General features: G+C 40.5%; 1 protein-coding gene across 12 annotated transcripts in view; it reads left to right on the top strand.

Moving 5' to 3' along the window:
* Positions 1-906: 906 nt before the first annotated feature.
* ASPH (aspartate beta-hydroxylase) overlaps positions 907-22,289 on the top strand; it is a 179,666-nt gene continuing 158,283 nt past the window's right edge. For 3 of the 12 annotated variants that reach the window (XR_004972490.1, XR_004972491.1, XM_036338335.1), the window contains exon 1: positions 933-1,293. Coding sequence is in view for 10 of the 12 variants with exons in the window: in XM_036338335.1 (XP_036194228.1) it covers positions 1,182-1,293 (112 nt within the window). In the remaining 2 variants the exon portion in view is untranslated. Of the gene's footprint in view, positions 1,294-22,289 lie in introns of all 12 variants that reach the window. The other 9 variants (XM_036338339.1, XM_036338337.1, XM_036338340.1 and 6 more) reach the window with 6 other exon arrangements.

Below are 22,289 nucleotides of genomic sequence, written 5' to 3'. Positions count from 1 at the left end.
AGTACGTTGCCAGAAATGTATCATATTACCAAACACTTCTTGCTTGTCTGTTAAGTACCAGGCATTGCATTGGCAATGGGCGACACAAAGATGAAGGTAATGTACCTGACGTCACGTTCCTGTTTGGTTCATCCCTGGACTCAGGTATGTTTTAGATCTCATGCAAACCTAAAAGGCATCACAGGCTCAGGGGCTGCAAGTCAGAGAGGACCCACGGTTGGGGGCATCAAGGAAAGATAAATGTAGGCAAAGCCTGGCAGGGGGAGATTTCAGGTAAGAGGGTGCCATCCAGTGCAACAAAATGAACTTTTTGTTTTACATCTACATTTGCACCTTTTAACTAAAAATTTCCGAAAATATCGATAGTATAAACAAAATGAAGTCTTGCCTTAAAACGGAACCGATCAACTACATGTATGGCTTAAGCATTGAACTATTAATATCACCATCTCAGAAATGTATTAATATTAATACCGACAAGAAACACATCTCTCTCGCAAGAAGCAGGGCTGCATTCCTTGGTATTTGTGCGTATAAGGAAGTGGGACATGGACAAAATTCCCAGTCAAAGGGCCAAGAGGCTGCGCGCTCGGGCCAACGCTGCACACGGGTCCGTCGGCTCCGCCCCCGCACCACGCCCCATCCCGATCGTGCGGGGTCCTCCAACACTCGCGAGAGCCCTCTCGGTTTCCACGTTTGCCACGTTCCAAAGGATCGGGACAGATTGCAAAGTCGCAGGCGGCTCGCGCTCACAGGCGGCTGCGTGGTGCCAGAACAGCCCCAAGTCTGCAGGGGCGGGGAAGAGCAGCAGCGTTCCACCCCCTTCATGGAAGCTCTTGTGATAGGTCCGATATCCCGTCACTCATCCTCCGCTCCGCCCCTGTGCAGGAGGAGGCGGAGCTAGGCCGGGAAGGGGCGTGGCCGAGCGGGCCGGTGAGCCGCGCTTTAGCCTCTGGAGGGAGTCGGAGGTTCGCCGCTGGAGAGGCCCGGGCGCGCGCACCCCGCACGAGGTCGAAAGCCCTTGTAGGTGCGGCGGGAGGTGCTGAGGCACCAGGGCTGCTACAGGAGCCGCGGCCCGTCCTCGCTGCCGCTCCCCCTGCCAGCAGCGGCCCTCGCGCCCCCAGGTTGCCCTACGCACCGAGGGAGTCCCACACCCCTCGCCTGCTCCAGCGGTGCGCGCGATGGCTCCGCGCAAGAATGCCAAGGGCGGCGGCGGCAACAGTAGCAGCAGCACTAGTGGCTCCAGCAGCAGCGGCGGCGGCGGCAGCAGCAGCAGCCCAGGGGCCCGGAGAGGTCAGAGGCGCTCGGGGCTGGGGGCTGGGGCCGGCCCTGGGGGTGCGATCCGGGCGGCGGCGGTGCGGTCCCATCTCTCCGGGACCCACCATGCGTCTCCCCCATATCCGAGTCGCTCCTGGTTGGCGCGAGCGGAGGCCGCGCTTGGTGGGCGGGCTGGAGGGGTCGGGGAAGCAGGGTCCGCGACCTCGGGTGGGTCTTGCCCGGGAGCGCCTGTGGGCTGATCCCTCATATGCAGGGTGCAGCCGACATGGAGGTTATTGATCGACTTCCTTGGCTTTCCTCGGGACTGAGGATGGGAGTAAGAGAAACAATTCGCCTTTGCCTTGCATATTTTGGGGAGTTTGGAAGCGAGCCAAAGTCAGAGAGAGTAAGTGACTGCCAAATCAGCCGCTTTTAAGAGCAACTCAGAGGACGCTCTATTGGGGGTGTGGAGTGTGTTTGGGGGAGTAATTTGAATGTTCTTGGAAATTATTTTAAATATTTTTGCCTTAATGTAGCTTTCTTAACATGCTTTTGAAGGGTTACAGAATATACCATGGAATCCTGGGCGAGCTTCTCAATTATTTCCCATTGTCTTACAAAAAATCGATTGAATATTCACCTTTCTCCCTTCTGTGCTTACCTACCAAAGGGGGGGAACAGATGTTTTAAATCAGTTTCATCTCATATTTCAGTGGTTCTCTGTTTCTTTTATACTTCCTTTGACTCATAGGATATTGAAACTACACTGCACACGTGTATTGAATGTGAGCTGTGAACTTTCTTTTTGGAAACGATCATTTCGAAATGACTTAGACTGTTTCCTGAGGTATACATGTAATATATTCATATTTATTAAGAAAGTAAATCAGATAACCATGTCCCCACTTCAAAGAACTATTTGTGTATAGCGCTTATCACTATCTGAAATTATCTTATTTATTTCCATGTGTATTGTCTTCCTGTCTCAATTGCGTCCTCTTGTTCATGTCTCTTCACAACTCCTACCATGGTCCTGGCCCTTAATAGGTAGGTGCTCAATAAATATTTGATCAGTGAATGAATGGATTTACACGGTGCAGTGAAAGTCATTGCACAAACTTACATTCTGAGAACTAGTATTTGTATTGTCAATGGAAAAAGACAGCTCGAGGTTCAAAGTGATCACATTAATTCACCTTTGACATACGAAGAAGTTTGTGTCCTTTTGTCCCTTGTCCTTAAATGCCAACCAGTGACTTAAACATGCTGAAGAGTGGATGAGCTGGCTCAGGCTACTCTTCTTAAAGTTTCTAAATGAGAAGAGACATTGTGCCACCTAAGAACCAACAGAAAAAGCTGGTGAACAAGACTTAGATGTTAATTGTTTTCAATAGCTGTTTACCAGGGAAGCCCATCTTTGTTCCTTTTTTTTTTTTTTTTTTTTTTATCCTTTTCGATGGTGAGTAAAGAGGGCTGATTGCACCTGAGCAAGTCACGTTATATGACCTGCTATTGGTAAGAATTAGTATTGGGAAATGTGTTATGTTCCCACCCCCACTGAACTGAACCAATGACTGAACCAGTTTTAACAGGTAGGTAATACATTTAGGAAATGTTATGACCTAAATGAATTTATTCTGACTTTCATATTTAGGCATTTTAGGGCAACCTCTGTCCATATTGAAGATTTACAGCCTTTTAAGTATTTTACACATTGATTCCGTAATTGTCATGAAACAAAGTATGTAAAAGCAAATATATTAAAACAAAGTACCAGTATTATGAAAAAACAAAAAAAATCTAGCACACAAACAAAACCCTCAAAGCATTTCAAGAGTTGGTATTGGAGTCTTCCATGTGATATAATGAATATTCTTTTTCTGCAGACATTTTTTTTTTTTCTCTCAGTAAATACTGAGTTCTGACTGTGTGCCAGGTAGAAGGCACTGGAGATGGAAATGAGGGTTCTCTCAGTTGTAAACAGTTACACTGCAGTGTGACAGTGTGATTTTATTTATACTGTTTTCTTCTAGCAGGATTTACCCAAAAGATAGACAACTTCTCTTTTGTTGCTCTGTGTTTTGGGTCATAGAAGTATAGACATTGATGCCCAAACCATTCCCACCTGCTGGGAAAATCACTTTAGCAGTGGCATTACTGAGGCCCGTTCAGTTCCCTCTTCTAAGAGATGAAGAAATTAATGCCCAGAAAGGTTAGTTAGTTCATTAAAGGCGTGTAATTTTTGGAAGCCCAACTAGCTAACGGACATCTAAGACCAGAACTCAGGTTTTTTTGTTATTCATTTATTATACCACTTGCTTGAATTTTAGGTTATATAATTTGTAAGATTTTATGAAAGTCTTGGAATTGAGGTAGATTCTTTTTTTAAGCTTCCTTCGGGAGCTCTCTATGGTACACTATGAATAGTTACTTAGGAAAAGTATGCTTTGTTTCACCAATTAAGTTTCCTGTGACTAAAATTATGTTTGAAACAGTACATTTGAAAAATCTTTGTTTGAGACGTCCAGGGGCTTGAATAGTCAGTTATTTTTTAAGTGTTTTGCATTGAATCTGAAACTGATGATGACATTGGTCACATTCAACATTGTTGTTGCTTAATTTTTGTATAAAAATGTGTGGTGAAAAGGACCCAGTCTTTTGAAACATGTGTTTTAGGGAAAAGGTGATGATCTGGCCTTCTGTTTATCTTGGTGGTCATGTTGAAAAGTTGTGTTTGGAAACTGAAACTCTGGGGATTTATATAACACTTAGATTTTTAAAGCAAGTGCCTTTTTTTCATTTTACTCATTTTAAATTGAAAACTGCTAAAATGTCTAGTTTCCTGTGGAGCTCAATCTTACCTGTTTCAGTTTTGCTGTCTATAATATAAAAGAGACTTAAGTTAATTGGACTTGTATGGCCAGTTTGGGCCAGAGGGAACCTCCTTCAGATTTATTGATTTGAAAATCTTTGGTTAAGAAGAATCATGTCCTTTTGGGCTTAGTATTTTGTAGTACACCAACACTGGTATGTGTGATGTTTTTGTTTGTCTAGCTTTTCCCTTATGAGTATCATTCAGTCTTTCCCTATAGCTTCTAACATGCTATAGGGGTGTAACATCTGTTTATTTTATCTAACAGTATCATGCTATTCCAACGCCCATTACCAGTAGGTGTCACTGTAGGACACAATTTTCTTCAATCTGAAGTTTAAGATTATGTAATACCAATTAGAGTGTGTGTGTGTGTGTGTGTGTGTGTGTGTGTGTGTGTGTTTTAAATTTAATCAGCCCTGTACATACTCAAAACTACCCATGGGTAACTACTTAAAAACTCTTAGCTGCTGCTCTCAAAGTCTTCAACTGCAGATATTGTAATTGAATAGTAAGAGTCTGTCCCTAGCAGCCTTATTTGTTTAGACTTCTCTTACGTAAAATTAAATGCATTCCTACACTGTCTGTAAAATTTATACATTCATAGATTCATTTGATGCATATTAATCATTTAGAAATTGGCTTTCTTTCTACTTTCAGTATCTCTTAGATTGCTTAGCAGCTAACGAATGTGATACACTGCTGATCATATTCTGGCTTCCTTGAGTGAATAGGCCTGCTTGAAATTCCCCTTCTTTTTCCCACTGTCAGGGCCACTTGCTGAAACCTCCGTTAGTCATTCTAGGTTGAGAAGATAGGAAGGCCGTAATTCTTCCACTGCAAGAACTGTGCACTATTTTGTGTTCAGTGGATCAGCATTTTGTCCACCCAGCCAGGTCATATGAAACCAAGTGCTAAAAAATGTCCTGAGGGAATTTTTGAACACATTTTTAAAAGACCAAACAAATTAATCTGTGTTGGGCTTAGGAAATAAAAGGAACGATCTATGTTTTAGTCTTGTTTTAAAATGACGTATCTCTGAGGGATTACTAGAAAATGAAAGGTTTTCCTTTTCCGCTGATTACCAGGAGAGTAACTTTGATTTCAAAAGCATATGTGGGCGATCTTCCTTATTTTTAGTTAGTATGGGAGATTTAACCCCTGAGCTCCATGGTCTCAATAGAATAAATCCTTTTTTCTTTAGAAAGACAATGTAGTTTGGGAGAGAGTGTTGACCTGGATTCATGTTAAGAGCCGTGTGGCGAGTCATTAAAAAATCTCTAATCTCGGTCTCCTCTAACGGAAGAATTATTCTCTCCCTCCCTTTCAAAGTTATGATAGCCCTAATGTCAATTTTATATACCTTCCTATTTCTAGGTGTTTTCATTAAAGTATTTCTAATCTAAGAGTGAGTCCAAAACTGGCCATTCATGGCATGCTTGAAATTTTTTGATTATTGTAAAAAAATCCTATTTTTGTTATATTCTGTAGTACCTGTGTTTTAAGTGGAATGGATGTTCTAGAGGTCGTTTTTTAGACTGTGGCTTTGGGTACCACGTGACACATTTCTGTCCCCCTCTGGGGGTGTATAAGTATCCCATTTACCCACAGCCTTCAAGTTGCTGATTTACCCTCTAATCCAGCGGTTCTCAACCTGTGGGTCGCGACCCCTTTGGCAGTCGAACGACCCTTTCACAGGGGTCGCCTAAGACCATCCTGCATATCAGATATTTACATTACCATTCATAACAGTAGCAACATTACAGTTATGAAGTAGCAACGAAAATAATTTTATGGTTGGGTCACAACATGAGGAACTGTATTTAAAGGGCCAGAAGGTTGAGAACCACTGCATCCCTCTGAGGTCTGTGACATTATTTTATTTTACTAGAGCTCAGACCCAGTTCAAGCTTTTGATGCTCTCCCAGCACACTGTTTTACAATAATGAAAATACGAAACTTATTCGTGTCTTGGATACTTCTGCTTCGCTCTAAGGGGTTTGACTTCATTCTGTACAAGATAACAAATTTTTAAAAACATTAACTTCCCTTCAATAAAACCTGTGTGTACACAGAACCCGTTTACAATATCTCCATATCTCTGGGGAAAGCTCAGCCATCTGTTGGGAGACGTGCGGGTGCTCGGGCTCCCCATATGTCTCAGTTCCTGCTGCACAGCATCCACTCAGCACTGTACACATGGGTGTCATCTGTTGGGGACGCAAGACTGGGTTTGGTCCTATGGTTCTGGCCAGTTCTGTTAGAGAACTAGAGGTTAGTATTCATTTCTTCCTTCTTTTCTTCGGACTGCATGCTCTGGAGCCCAGTGCCTTCACCTTTTAACTTTTTTCTCTGCCGGTAGTGCTGGGAGTCAAGATGGTGTTTTCTTGTTAGTCATTATTATTTTTAAACTTCTGCTTACTTTATTTTCCTGAAATAAGAGTGCTTCAGGCATGGGGTCTGCATTTGATACTGTTTTTCAAGGATGTAGCTTAGTTACCTTTGGCTGATATGGTTATCTTTTAATGGCAAATCACTTAAAGGTAAGTTCTGATCACATTGATGACTCCCAAGGACAAATTTGCTATAGATAATCTGCTTGACTCAAAGGAAATGTTGAGCTCACCTGGTGAATAAATCTTTTAAAAAATAGGTACATAAGATCTTTTGAAAGATCTGGGCTGTTCCTTGGCCCCCCGTGAGTTCCAGATGACTTGCCTGGCCATTCTGGTTGCAGTATGACTGTCATCATCTGTCATGGATGCTCTCTGTGCTCTGATTTAGGGTCGATGAATTAAGTGGGGCCAGGGATAGTGGAGGAGGGTGTCCCGTTGGAGCAGAGTGGAAGCCACTGTTGCTGGACTTGGAGAAATGCCAGCATTTCTCTCCCTCCTATTTGCCTACAGATTTAACCCAGTGACTCATTGCTGTATGGAAACTAGCAAGCATCAGTCTTAATTTTAAAGCGAGAGAATATTGTTTAAGAAAATAATTATTCCATAACCAGTATTGTACAACTGCCTTTTCTCATCTATAATAATAAAAGCATAATATGCTAATTAGATTGGACAGCCGAACGACCTTCTAGATGAAGCCAGGGCTGCAAGGGCTGAGCCACTTGCACAAATTTTGTGCATCAGGCCTCTAGCATTGTATATCAGTTTGGCAGCCTTTTCTGCCACTCCATATGCAGACTCACTGCTGTTTTGTGTTCTGTCCTGTCTCTAACTTCTGTTTCTTGTTTATTATGCTGCCAATATACACCATTTTCCTCCTATCTCTCACACCCTGTTTTAAATTTCAATTTTCCTGAAATAGTATACTGGAAAGCCTTTTTGGTCTTAAATTCACATGTACATTTTATTTGGGAGCAGTTAATTTTTTTCCCTTACATGACAATAAAAATCTGTGTTGTAAATGTTTGGGTTTTTTTTTTAAAGAATACCTACCATCAATTTCATTTTTCCATTCTTTGAATTAAATCAGTTTGAATAGGATATTTGTCATTTACTGAGTTTTATAGATTATTTCATGCTGTTTGGCAGTGAGTCATCTCTCAGACTTCTAGAATGCAAATATTTCTGTATGCTTCTTTTAAAACTCTATTTGAAATATTACGTACTTATGACCTAGAAATAGATATAAAGTAATGCATATCTACCACACAGGTGAAGAAATAAAATGTTACCAATTCTTGGTTTCTTCTCTCCTGCGCTATCCCTTCCCAACCACTCTTACACATTTTGTGGTAATCATTCTCATGCATTTCTGTATAATATACAGAAACACAAATAATGTCATATAATGTTATGCTGCATATTATCCATTTCCTATTCATTCATGTAAAATCTACCCATTATTAAAGCAATGCATGTGAAAACTGCTTAGGAAGGATTCCTGTATGTAGAAATATTGTAGAAATATGTATACTTGTTTAGCACATGTCGACAGTTTTGTGAATAGGCTCACTCTTGGCATACTAGTTTGATTCCACTTGTTTGAATTTTACCAAACTCTGGCTCCCCATTTTCTTACGGGAACGTGTAGTTCTCCATTGTAGGAATATCCAACTGTTTGTTTAGCCATCCTGTTGTCAGAGACCACTTGGCTTATTTAGGGTTTTTTTTAACTGCTGCCCTGGACACTCTTGTACCTGTCCATCTCCTGTGGTGTTTCTAGAACATAATTCAGGATTGGAATTGATGGGTCAGAGCAAATACACATACTAGACATTGCCTTTTTTTTTTTGTTTTTTAACCCCACAGTGGTTATATCACTTTTCACTCCTGCCTACAATGAACAGAGCTCCCTTTGTGCTGCCCCAAGGTTACCAGCACCTGGTAGTGAGGTTTACTGTTTGCCAGGTTAGTGGGTGTGACGCAGTACGTTGTGGTTTAAACTTGCATTTTCCTGATCACCTTTGAGCTTACTCGCGGGAAGAGCCATTCCGGTTTCCTTTTCTGTGAATTGCCTCTTCATCTATTTTGCCTATTTTTCTGTTTCTTTTTATATTTTTAGTTTTGATTTGTAGAATTTCTTTTTATATCCTGAACCTTTTGAGTATTTGTGTGGTAAAGGCTTTCTCTCTGTCTGATTATTCACATATTCATATTCTGAGGTATATTTTACTGAACAAGAATTTTTAGATTTTTAATATATAAATATATTTTACACTCCCACCAACAGTGTGGTAAGTTGTTTTTACATCTCTACCAACATTTGGTGTTGTCAGTGTTCTTAATTTTAGTCAGTCTGGTATGTGTTTTGTGGCTTCTCTTTGTAATTTAAAATTACATGACTAATGATGGCATGTACTTTTTCTTGTTGGCCATTTACACTATCTCCCTTTGTGAAGTTTCTGTTTAGTTCTTCTAACCATTTTTATTGCTTTTTTGGCTTTTGATATTGAACTATAATTTTCATATATTCTGGATAGAAGCTCTTTTCAGATAGGCATGGCAACTATGACCCCCACTAACCTTTTCATTTTCTTAATAGTATCTTTTGAAGTGCATATATTTTTATTTTATTTTTTAAAATATGTTTTTATTGATTTTTAGAGAGAGGGGAAGAGAGGGAGAGAAATAAACATCCCTCAGCTGCCTCCTGCACGCTCCCTACTGGGGATCAAGCCGACAACCAGGGCATGTCCCCACTGGGAATGAAACTGGTGACCTCTTGGTACACGGGAAGACACTCAACCATTGAGCCACGCCTGCTGGGCAAAGTGCAGATTTTTTTTTAATGTTGATGTTTATTTTATTTTAGTTATGTTTTTTGCTTTCTGCGTCTTGTCTCGGAAGCTTTGTTCTTGGTCCCAACTTACAAAGCTATTTTATATTTTCTTGTAGAAATTTTATAGTTTTAATTTTTATATTTAGAACTATGATCCATCTCATCATTGGAATGCTTTCAGTACTGTTGTTAAAGAGCAAACATATACAGGTCTTATGATAAGTTTACTTCTGGCTCTCTATTTTTTTTTGTTTGTTTGTTTGTTTTAGGGGGGAGAATTATCTATTTGTCCTTATGTGTTTACCACACATTCTTGATTACTGTAGCTATATAGTAAGTTTTAAATTCAGGTAGTATAAATCTTCCAACTTTGTCTTTTAAGGATAGCTCTGGATATTCTAGCTCCTTTGTATACTTATATATATTTTAGAATCAGCTTGTCAGTATCTACTAATGATTAAAGTATGCTAGGGTTTATGATTAGAGTTCATTGAATGTATAGACCAAATTTGGGTCTAACCCATGGCAGTGGTATAGCTCTTTAATTAGGTCTTTCGTTTCTTTCCACCTTGTTTTGTAGTTTTTGGTGTTAAGATCTTACACATTTTTTGTTAAAAATTTTTCTAAAATATACTTTTTGAAGCTATTGTATGTGACATTTAAAAAATTTATTTCCCTATTATTTTCTGCTGGTATTTGCACATAGAACCCATACATGTACCATATATCATATGACCTTGCATAATTCATATATTAGTATTAATTCGAGTAGTTTAAAAAAAAGATTCCTTGGGATTTTCCATGTAAATATCATTGTCACCTATGAATAAAGACAGTCTTACTTTATTTCCAATCTGTGTACCTTTCATTTCTTTTCTTGCCTTATTGTGCTACCTAGCACCTCCAGTACGATGTTGAATAGAAATGGTGAGAGTAAATGTTCTTGCTTTGTTCCTGATTTTAGTGACAAAGTGTTTGTTATTTTATCACTAAATGTAATATGAAACTCTAGGTGTTTTATGAGTGCTTCTTATTGAATTGGGGGAATTCCTTTGTATTTCTAGGAATTCCTTTGAAAATTTGTTCAAATGTTTTTTTCTCTGATCAATATGACCATGTGGCTTTTCATCTTTATGTTGTTAATAAAATGTTATAATTATTGATGCTTTGAATGTTAAATCGGCTTGCATTCCTGAAATAAGCTTCACTTGGTCATGATGAACTATTTTTTATATAGTGCTTCATTTGCTAATATTTTCCCCACAGTTTTGCATCTGTGTTCATGAGGGATGTGGGTCCATAATTTCCTTTCCCGCCTTCCTTTCTCTTCCTCCATTCTTCCCTCGCTCTCCTTCTTCTCCGTACTAGGAATTGTGATTAGTACTCAGTTTTCTCTGCATGTGTAGATTATAATTTATAATAGCAGACCTTCTAATTTAAAACCACTCTTACATTTCTGGGAAAAATCCAACCATGTGATATTACAAATTTCTCAATATTATTAAATTAGTTGCGTTAATATATTCATAAGTAAAATTGACCTGTAATTTTCTTTGCTGGTTTTGTTATCAAGGTTATTTTAGCCACATACATGAATTTACTAAGATTTTCTCTTTTTCTGTTTTTTGGGTAGTATTAGTTATTTGTCAGAACTCATCCGAACCTTTTTGTCATTTACCTACCATTAAAGAGAACAGAGGGTAGGGAGGAGGGGAAACTGCCTTATGATTTAAATGTTATATGGCCATTTAAGTTTCTTGAGTCAGGTTGGCTAAGTTACACTTTTTCTTCTGAGGCACATTACATTTATTAAAAATGTATTATTTGTTTCTGTTTGTATGGTTTTAGCTGTTCCTCTTGTAAACAGAAAATAACTATTGTATGCCTGCTATTACCTTGCAATAAAATAAAATCATTTTAAACATCATTAAATATTAAGCTTCTTACTTCGTAGCTAGTCTTTAGACACAAAGGTTTTCAGAGTTTATCAAAGTGAGAAGTCTTTATAAAATAGATGGAACATTCTAATATCTGTGAGGATGTGAGCCATTTAATACCGGTAGTTTGGTTGGATTGACTTGGTTTGGTGCCCGCTTTCCTCCTTAGGTGGTTATGATTGGCACTGGGTACAGTATACTTTGTTGAAAGTTGAACTTAGTCTTCAAGAATAAAACACCAGGCTTATTTTCTGGAACTTTCAGATTTACTTGATTATTTTATGGGTTTTAGCTACTCAGTCTTTGTAGATATCATCAGTAAATAAATACATCTGGAGGCCTAGGGTGCCTGACAGATCTAAGGCACAGTTACTGATGAGCTCTGGCCCATGTGACAGGTACTAGTAGATTTAAGTGCCAAACCTAGCCCAGAGTTTCAATTAGCCTTTTGCTCTGTAAGGTTATAAAGGTAGGAATTTTTAAGATGAGATTAATGTATATGAAGGTGCAAAGCTGATAAGCAGCATGTATTTATTTTATTTTTCTAGAGGTAGGGCATTGTGTGTGTTATTAAGTCCCCAAGCCAATTTGTAGAATTCTATTGTGATCAGTAAGATGACAAGAAGAATAGAGTAAGATTGAGTAAGCTAGAGCACGATTCACTAGCTTAATTTAAGTAAGTGCTGATTTGGAATAAACTTAAACTAACATATTCAAGACCTGGTCCCTCAACAAAGCCCTGCAGTCTCTCTTTGTTCTTAGTTTACGTTTACCCATGTTTTCACCACCAACTATTTAAATCTTTAACTCCTTGAGCTCAATGCCTTACTACTTCTCATTCAATTTTGACCGATGACTTCTTCCTATTGTGAGGAGAAATCAGAGAACTTCGTTCAAGAGTTGTTCATCTCTTGTGTGATGGATGGGGGCTGGCCGGTGAGTTGAATGACACTGGGAGATAACTGACATGAGGCTGATTACCCCGCCCACCCTAGTGGGGAGACAGGGTCTAGGGACATAGAGTGGGGGCTAAAGCAGTGGAGGATCTTAGAGAAGTTGCTCTGATTTGGATGTGAAACGTTCACCACTGAGTTGGTGAGTTAGATCTCTCATGTGTGGTTTAGTAAAGCCCCTTTTCTTTCTTTAGCCTAATAGGGTGGTGAGTGGAGATGAGCCAGTAAGTACCACAGTTAGACGAACATTGTGGCATTCACAGCTGCTGTGGACTGTTGGGTCTCCACCTACATAAGAGAAAAACATAGGCTGGCAAATCAATCCTGGGCCTTTCTGCGGGATACCCTAAGTGCACATCACTTTCTCATGGACGGGGAGCCTTTTCCCGAAAACTCTTCTCCACCCCCTCACACCTCTTTCTTTAGTCTTTCTCATTTAATCTAAAACAAAACAGAAAGTACCCAAACCTCTTCCTACTGTGCCTACTCTACCCAGCCAAATATTACAAATGATTAACAGCAGGCTCATTTTCTTTACTCCTTTACTTCAGGTCTTTCTGGCCAGAATCAACAGACTACGGCCAATCTCAGACCCACTTGGCTCTTCTTGTTTCTTTACGCTGTCTGCTCCCTAAAGGATAGTCTTCCCAGGATTCTTTGCTTGGCCTTGGCCAGATCCCATGCTCACCCTCTTCACAGCTATCTATTGATGGCCATCAATTCTAAAGCGCTCCTGAGCTGTAGACTTAATAACAATAATGACAGAGGAAAAATAGAGCTCCCACTTATCGAGTCCTAGCTATGTCAGACATTGTGTACTTCTTTATATTTTTGCATTTAATTATCATAGTAATTCTCTAAATTCTCTTTTTGTAGATGAAGAAATAGAAGTTCAGTTAGTCAAAGCTCATGGATTTAGAAAAATTCAGAACAGAGTTTAGATCCCAGTTTTGGCTGTAAAGATACTTTACTTGAACATTTTTAGATTCCCATTTGTTGCTTAGATTACTCATAACTGGTCTTGTTCATCTTTCTGTCGATTACTCATAACTGGTCCTGTGTCATCCTTCTGTCATACTATCTTTATAAAGTAGAAATCAGATCATGTTTCCTTCCTTATTTGAAAACCTCAAGTAGTTAGTTCCCAAGTACTCAAGATAGACTTTAAATTCCTCAGCATGATCTAGGCGTCCCTTCATCATCTTGCTCCTTTTATCATCTCTAGCCATTCTCTGCCTCACCCTCTTTTTATTTATACTAGAGGCCTGGTGCATGAAATTCGTGCACTTGGAGGAGAGGAGGCTCTCAGCCTGGATTGCGAGAGGGTGCAGGCCAGGCCAAGGGACCCCACAGTCAGGGCCAGGGAGGGACACGGGAGGTTGGCCAGCTGGAGAGGGACAGCGGGAGGGCTCCAGGGCATGTCTGGCCCGTCTTGCTCAGTCCTGATGGGCTAGATTCCAACAGCAAGCTAACCTACCGGTCGGAGCGTCTGCCCCTGGTGGTCAGTGGACGTCATAGCGATTGGTCGATCGGTGGACTGTCTGCCCCCACGTGGTCAGTGCACATCATAGCAAGCGATTTAGGGGCCTTAGCATATCATTAGCATATTACACTTTGATTGGTTGAATGGCCGACCTGATGACCGGACACTTAGCATATTAGGCTTTTATTATGTAGGATTAATTGAGCCATATTAAATCAAACTCTGTAGTCTCTGTATTTGCACATGCTGTTTCTTCTGGGGCGGCTTCTCACTTTCCCTTCCCCCTTCCCCATGTATCCTTCAAGATTTAGCTCCTTCATCAGCTCTTCCCACCTTTCCCTTCATCATCTTCCCATAGACTGCGTTTCCCACTGTGGGCTTCCAAAGCACCCTCTGCACATCACTATTTTAGCATCCTCGTTCATTTACTGGTTCCTTTAGCACATGAAAGTGTGACCCCGTCACTGTATTAGACAACAAAATATCATCAGACTGAATCAGGGTTTGGATAGCTACTCCTTATGTTTGATTTAGTAAACACCATGTGTTTTTTTTTTATCTCTAGTGCTTATATGATTGTCTGGACTTAGTAGGTACTCAATAAATGTTGGAATGAACAAATACAGGTAAAAAGTCTTGCCTGTATCTGTAGTACACTAAAAGGGCACAGAGGGTAGGGGCTGTGTTTTTGCGTCTTCTACACTGCCTTGAATGTAATAAGTGCTCAAGAAGTACGTGTCGTATGGTGGATTTTTAGGTGTATAGTATGGGCAAGAACACAGATCAGAAAGTCCTACTGATAAGTGTTGGCGCTAAGGAAATAAATCATAGAATTATTAGGAATGTGAATACTTCATTGATGTGCAGAATTAGCCCTTTAATAGGTACCCTGCCAGTAGGTTGAGATAGTAGCTTTTGGAGTTATACCTATAGGAAGCTATTCTGAAGCCTTAAGGCTCATGCATAGCTAGTTTATTCTGATTGGGAAGAAAGTTGGGCAGAAACAGACACTTTATTCTGCATTTTGTAAAATTGGAAAAGCTCTGTTTCCTTTGCAAGATTTGACTTTCCTCTTTATTTTTAAATATGACTCAAAGATATGCTAAATTTGTTCATGTGAATATGGTGATACTACTACTTTTTTTTCCCCTGTTCCTGGATTTGGCTTTACAATTCCTTTGTAAAAACGATGAGTATTTCCTTTTTAACTTATGACTAAGATTTTCCAAGTTTGATTGAAAAATATAAAATTGTGAACAGTGCTAGCATTTATTAAGAAGAGTTTGGAGCAGATTGTACCTTAGAATGCTGTATCTTTAAAATACAAGATTATAATTCTTCCCAAATAATTATTTTCATCCATATTGTCCTATATACCCTCTTACCCTAACATAACTAAAGTGAAACTTTATTTTATTTTAATTAATTCAATTTTAATTTGTTTTTCTCCCCCATTGCAAAGGAAGTGGCCTCCCTGTTCATTGCTGTAGCACAGGGTTGGGGTTTCAAGAGTATATGTTGAATGAATGACTATTCAGGTATGTGGAAAAAACTAGGAAAGCCATTGAAAATTTACCACTTTGTGTTTCATTACTAGCAAACACTGTTTTGCTGATCTGACTTATATGTTGACAAGAAATGTTCTGTTTAGGGTGATATTTTATCCAGGATGGTATTAAAAACATTTAACCACGGATAGGGGAGAGGCCCTTCCCGGTCAGAAGGACAGCACCTGTAACACACACCTGTGCTTGCTGCCCGAACTTGGGCTTCTCTGTAACTTGCATGAAGCTGTGCAACTTCAGCTTTTTTGGCAAGTCAGACTTTTTGGGGTCATGCTCCTAGGAACCTTCAGCAGCGGACTAGGTTATTCCAGAACATAGCCGAGAGACCAGTATTTGAAATTGTCCATGCAGGACAGTGTGCTGCTTGGTGACTTACTCTGGGTGACATCTTTGGGGGAAAGAGGAGTGCATTCACTGAGGCTGGAGCTGAGGGAGGGGTTGCGGAGGGTGTTCAGAGCAAACGGAGTCAGTGAGATAGGGTTAGGGGACATCTCTGAGCATGTGATGACAATGACCATCACTTTGGTTTTGAACTGGGTTGGGGTTGGGAGGGAAAGGACACAGAGTTGGTATGTGGGATGAGTTGATGATGCTGATGAGTTCTACCTGTACCTCTTCCTGTCCCTCACCCAGAACCAGCCCCACCTCACTGCTGTGTAGTGTGGTTTGGTTTCCAAAATTCTCCAAGTATGTTAGATTTGCTCTACCATTTAGGTGGGCCAAAAAAAAAAAAAGTATATTTTAGACTTTTGTGGGAGCACCATGTAAATGTCCAGGTAGGTTAATGAGGGTTTACTATATTCAGACCCCCCCCCCCCCCCCCCAGTGGGAAGGGAGGACAGCACTAAAGTGTAGCACCAGCCTCTGGGAAAGTCACTGTCCTGTGGCTGCCGGCTGGCGAGTGTTTGCTGAATGAGGGAGGTGTGCAGGATCAAGGAGTGGGGAGACAAAGAGGAACTGAGGATGAGCTGAGGCTTTCCAAGACTCTCAAAACTACAAGCCCAACTAAAACTTTCTGGAGGAATTAATCTTTGGGAAGGCATGAAAGTTAGAAGAGGTGGCAAAGACACTTGAGGGACAAATGGCCCATTTTTATTAAAGGAAAGAAAGATAGACTCAGAGCAACTGTAAACCGATGTCTCATTTCAATACTAGGCAAATTCTAGAATTAAAAATTATTTTTAAGTACTTAGAAAAGAAAGCCGTGAGCACTAGGAGATACTACAGGTTTACTAAATGCAGGTTTCTTTAAAAAACAAAAACTCATTATGTGTTTAGATAAAGCTTTCTAGACTAAGTGATCAGGATCCAACCTTGTAATTTTTCCTTACTTCAGGCTATTTAGAAACCATCTCTGAAAATCCCCCTGTGCCTCAGATGGTAAAACATTGATCACATGATCTGGTTTGAGTCACAGTTGAATGCCCAACTGTACCCATAGCATGCTCGCTTAATGGTGTGAGGTTGACTGCAGGAGAGACTTGCCCAGTTAATGCTTGATAAGTTTGTGTGTGGCACAAAGCTCCAAGGGAAAATAGTGCCAGGAGGGAAAGACCACGCTGTGCGAAAGGATGGCCTGGCTGAGAAGGCGGACTTTAACTTGGCTAGCACTTTGCAAAAGGCACTCACTGTTGAGGATGCTGGGAGAGGCTTGAAGTAGTAGATGTTTTTTCAGAAGGCCTAGTATTTTGTTTGGTTTGGTTTTTTAATTGCTGTCGGTCTCAGAGGGAGTTGCCTGCATGATGTGGCTGCGGAAGAATCTGCAGTGTTAGTGCTGTTAGTGACCAGAGCAAGGGAGGTGGAGCTCCCAACTCTCTTTGTCGGTGGAGCTGCATCTGGAATTGTGGTCTCAGGTGTGGGGCCTGCGTGTTAGGATGTCAGAGGTGGACTGCTCAGAGTGAATGAGCTCTTGGACGAGGCCCTTGGGTTGTAAGGGAATAGTGCAAACCCTGGGGGGATGGCTGGCCTGGACTGTGGTTCTCAACCTTCCTAATGCCGCGACCCTTTAATATAGTTCCTCATGCTGTGCTGACCCCCAATTTCATTGTTACAAATTGAACATAATTAAAGCATAGTGATTAATCACAAAAACAATATGTAATTATATATGTGTTTTCCGATGGTCTTAGGTGACCCCCGTGAAAGGGTCATTCGATTCCCAAAGGGGTTGCGACCTACAGGTTGAGAACCGCTGTCCTAGGGGACATTACCTCTCCACGTGTTTGAATGGCTTCCAGGTGGTAGAGGAGTTAGGTTTATTCTCCCAGGTAAATTTGAGGTGAAAATCAGGGCATTCCTTAAGCACAACATGCATGAAGGAGACATCAAGTGCCGATAGTTTTCCCCTTGGTTTCTAGTAAGTTTGAGACCAGAGGCTGAATTTGTGTTCTTTTCATTACTGCTGGATTTAGGGCTTGATTCTTGACTTCTATTATCTTCTTTTTGAAAGCCAGTTGAATTTTGTTTTTATTTTTAAAATAAAACTTTCAAACCTACGTAATAGCAAGATTTGTCTGTTGAAAGACTTGCGTGTACTGTTCACTGGATGTACTAACTGTTAGCTATTTGCCAGGTGTGCACTCTATGTGGGTGTATCTACCTCTCTCTCTCTCCTCTCTCTCTCTCTGTCTCTCTCTCTCTCTCTCTCTGGAACTTCTTAAAAGTAAGTTATAGTCCCCATGACAGTTTAGCTCACTTCACTACTTTTCCTTGTAAACTCATAAGGACAAGGACATTCTCCTACATAACCACAATTGAGTTCTGAAACACAAGAAATCTCACACTGGTATTATCGAGATGCACTCTGGGTTCAGATTTCTTTGATTGTGGCTTAAAATTTTAAAAACTTGTGGCTTAAATTTTTTTTTTTTTTTTTTTTTTTACTTATCCAGAATTCAATCATGAATTAAACTGGGAGCTTTTACTATTTTAGATTCTTGGTCTTTACCCACTAGAGCAGGGGTGGGGAACCTTTTTTCTGCCAAGGGCCAGTTGGATATTTATAACATCATTCGTAGGCCATACAAAATTATCAGCTTAAACATTAGCCTGCTATATTTGGTCAAACATTTAATTAAGTCACCCCTAATGCCTTGGCAGGGCCAGTCCAAATGAGTTTTTGGGGCCTTATATGGCCCGTGGGCCGGATGTTCCCCACCCCTGCACTAGAGTGTCTCATTCTTTAGAATGAGCCTGGAAGTCTGTATTTTTCCAACATTTTAATTTGAAAAAATTCAAACTTTTAAGACAGTTGCAGGAAGATTATTTAGATTCACAAGTTGTTAATATTTTGGTGTCTTAGCCTTCTATTTGTCTCTCTACACTCTCTCATACACACACATACCATTTTATTTATTTATTCATTTTTCTGCTGAATCATTAGAAAGTTAAATCATGATACTTTTACCCTTGAATTCTTCAACATGTTTTTCCTAAGAACCAGGGTGTGCTCCAACGTAACCTCATGTAATTGTTATGCTCAGGAAATTTGATACTGCTACAGTGCTGTTAATCTAATATCAAGTTCACATTCAGATTTCCCTAATTTATTCTAGTGCCTTTTAAACTGACCCTCCAACCCACCTTTGAATTGTGATGTCTCTTACAATAAGGATTTTTTTTAAATTAGGTTTTTTTTACTCCCACAAAGTCTCACAGGTAAATTATATGCCTTTTCTCTAAAATATGCATGTTGCCTTTTGTGTTTTTTTTTCTAAAGATTTTATGAGCTAAATTAGGGTGAAAATCATAGTAAGAAGAAGTTTTTTTTATTATCATTACAACAGCCTAGTAATTTAAACTTGTGAGTCATAAAAAGTTGGGGGAAAACATGTAAATAAAAATACAAGTAAACTACATATTGAAACTTGTCAAAAATTCAAGTGTTGGCAGGACTGTTGGGTGGCAGAGGACTTATATTTCATCCAATTGAATTTGAGGGGAAAATAACTGCTTAGAACATTTTTGTGAGTCATCAGAGCTAATGAAAATATTTCTTAAACTGGGTTTCCCTCTTGGTTTTCCTCTCTGTGATACCTACACTAACCCACATTTAATTGACACACTATCCTTTGATATTTCGACCTTCATTTTCAATGGCACAGGGTTTGAGACAGTAACAGGCTTCTGTTGATAGTGCATCACAGATCCATCGACTGTGTGTCACTGCTGATATAGATGTCACATCTCAGCATGGGAAGCATAGAAACCCTGTTAAGGTTAAAGTAACATTTTCCAATTTGGTGATATATTAATTATATATATATAGAAAATGTTATAATATATATAGACACCATCTAAATAAAAAACTTGTACCCATCAAAAGATGCTTTAAGAAAATGAATAGGGAAGGCATAGCCTGGGAGGAAATTTCTAACAGGAGTATCTGTTAAAGGACAGGTCTCTAGGGAATACAAAGACCTCCTACAATTGAATTTAAAAGAGCAATTAAAAGGTAGGTAAATGTGCAAAAGATTTAAATAGACAATTCAAAAAGAAAATAAATGAATGGTCAATAAGCACTTGAAAAAAGTACCCACACATTGGTCCTCAGAGGAATGCAAATTAAACCACAGTGAGCTACGACTGCATACTTACCAGAGTGGCTAAAATTAAAAAGATTGACACCACCAAATGTTGACAAGATCATAGAACAAAAGAGCTCTCAGACATTCTTGGTGGGTATGTAAAATGGTAGAACCACTTTGGGAAAAGGTCTGGCAGTTTCTTATAACATGAAGTATACATTTGCCCTGTGCCCTAGCAATTTCACACCTAGGGATTTCCTCAAGGGAAATGCAAGCACATTATTCCTAATATGCCTGCACTACTCCTGTACAAGAAGATTCCTAGCAGCTTTATTTGCAATGGTCTAAAATGGGAAGGAGTCCAGGTTTCTACTAATAGGAAAATGAATACATCCTGATGTACTCTGGTATAGTCCTACAATGGAATACTACACAGCAGCAGAAAAGAATGCACTACTACTATACAGTACGTGCCTTTCAGGAGCATAAAACTGAGGGAGAGAAGTCTTACACAAACAAGCTCGTATTATGTGATGCCCTTCTTATGTAATTTCAGGAACCGGCAGAACTAACCTACAGTGAAAAAAAAGCCGAACAGTGGGGCTGCCTCCGGGTTGGGGCTGATGTGGAATGTGACTGGGAAGGGCCATGAGAGAACTTTGGGGTGTTAATATGCTATGTCCTACTAGGAATTTGGGTTTCATGGTATATATTTTTGTCAAACTTAGGGAATGTGCCCTGAAAAGTAGAGCATTTCATTTTATGTAAATTTTACATAAAAACTGATAAGGAAAAATTGAACTGTAGTTTATGATATAGAAGCTGAAGTATTTAGGGGAAGTGAACCAATGTCCACGATTTATTTTGAAATGCATTATACATATAAAATGGATTAAATGGATGGATAGAGAAGGCCATATGCATTACAATTAAATGTTAATGGTAGAATGTAAGTGATAAGTATACGGGTATTCTCTATAAAATTCAGCTTTGTTGTGTGTTTGGAAATTTTTATAATAAAGTATTGGAAAAATACTCATTGTTTGAATCATATGATATAGCCATTTTTGTTGGCCAAAATGGTCAAATACTGACAATTTTCTATGGGCCACTAACATTCCGTAGCTGTTTTATTGAGCAGCCTGTATCTGACAGGGTCTTAGCATGAAGCTGCATTTTCCTCCAGTCATCGCGCTTCGTTGGACTAGAGCAGTCTGTGGGTGGCAGAGACTCTTGACCAGGGGTCCTCAAACTGTGGCCCGCGGGCCACATGCAAATACAAATATTGTATTTGTTCCTATTTTGTTTTTTTACTTCAAAATAAGATATGTGCAGTGTGCATAGGAATTTGTTCATAGTTTTTTTTTAAACTATAGTCCGGCCCTCCAACGGTCTGAGGGACAGTGAACTGGCCCCCTGTTTAAAAAGTTTGAGGACCCCTGCTCTTGACCCTTGACCGTCTCTGTGGCAGATTCCTTAACATCCTAGTCACTCTCCATTCCTAAAAGTCTGTCTAATTTAACTCTGGTCTCATTGTCATTGCAGGACCTTTGTCTCCCAGCCAGGCAGGAGGCCTGAGGTGGGGAAGGGCAGTTGTGCTCTTGCTCAGGGCCTGCTTGGGACAGTGTCCACCTGGCCTCTTCTAGGCTCTAGCTTGTCAAGAGTGCTGGCAGGGAGATGGGGGTTGGGGGGGACTTGGGGGGGAGGGAGTGGAGGAGAGGGGAGAGAACTGCCTCTGTCACCTCACAGGCCCCTGTCAGAATCTCCTCTGCTGGTGGATAACTGTTCATGGTTGCCACCAAATGACAGGCACCCAGATGCTTCCTCTGAGTTCTTTGGAGGCCTGACCGTCCCCAGGGCTTACCACTCTTCCCAGCCCTCCTGGGCATCTACTCCTGGTGGGTACCCCACCTTCTCTTGCTCCTGGGAGCCCCTTGCCTGACAGTCAACCCTTTTGAGTGAGATGCTGACAGGAGGGTGCAAACCGAGTACTCTGTCCATGGGAAGCTGACATCCCGCCAGGAGTGCATGCCGCTTGGTAGCTGGCGCCCTCTCATTGCGGCCATCGCTCCCCTGTTCTCTTAGCTCCTGCTCTGAGCAGCATGGCCGACCTTCAGTCTTCAGTTCCTGCAGAGACTGGAACTCACAACAGCCTGTCCCAAAGCCTTATCATAAGTCACATGGCTCAGTCTGTTCCGAGAGGTGGGAGTTTGGGAAAGGAGGATGAGTCCCAGGTTTTTGGCTTAAACAGCTGTCTTGATGCAAGTGCTCCTGAGATTTAGAAACTGGAGAGACAAGGAGAAGGATCATGGGTTCGTTTGTGGATAGGCTGAGTTTGGGATTCCCTTAAGTCATTCAAGTGGGGTATTGAGCAGGCAAATATGTGGGTTTGACACTCAAAGGACATAAAACTATAAGCTGTACAGAAGGTGCCTGAAGTCAGCTAGAGAGATGGCAAAGG

This window comes from Myotis myotis, unplaced genomic scaffold (assembly GCF_014108235.1).
Source record: "Myotis myotis isolate mMyoMyo1 unplaced genomic scaffold, mMyoMyo1.p scaffold_m19_p_16, whole genome shotgun sequence".
NCBI classification, from domain to species: Eukaryota; Metazoa; Chordata; class Mammalia; order Chiroptera; family Vespertilionidae; genus Myotis; species Myotis myotis.
Note: the sequence above shows the minus strand (reverse complement) of the source record. Positions and strands in the feature narration are given on the sequence as shown.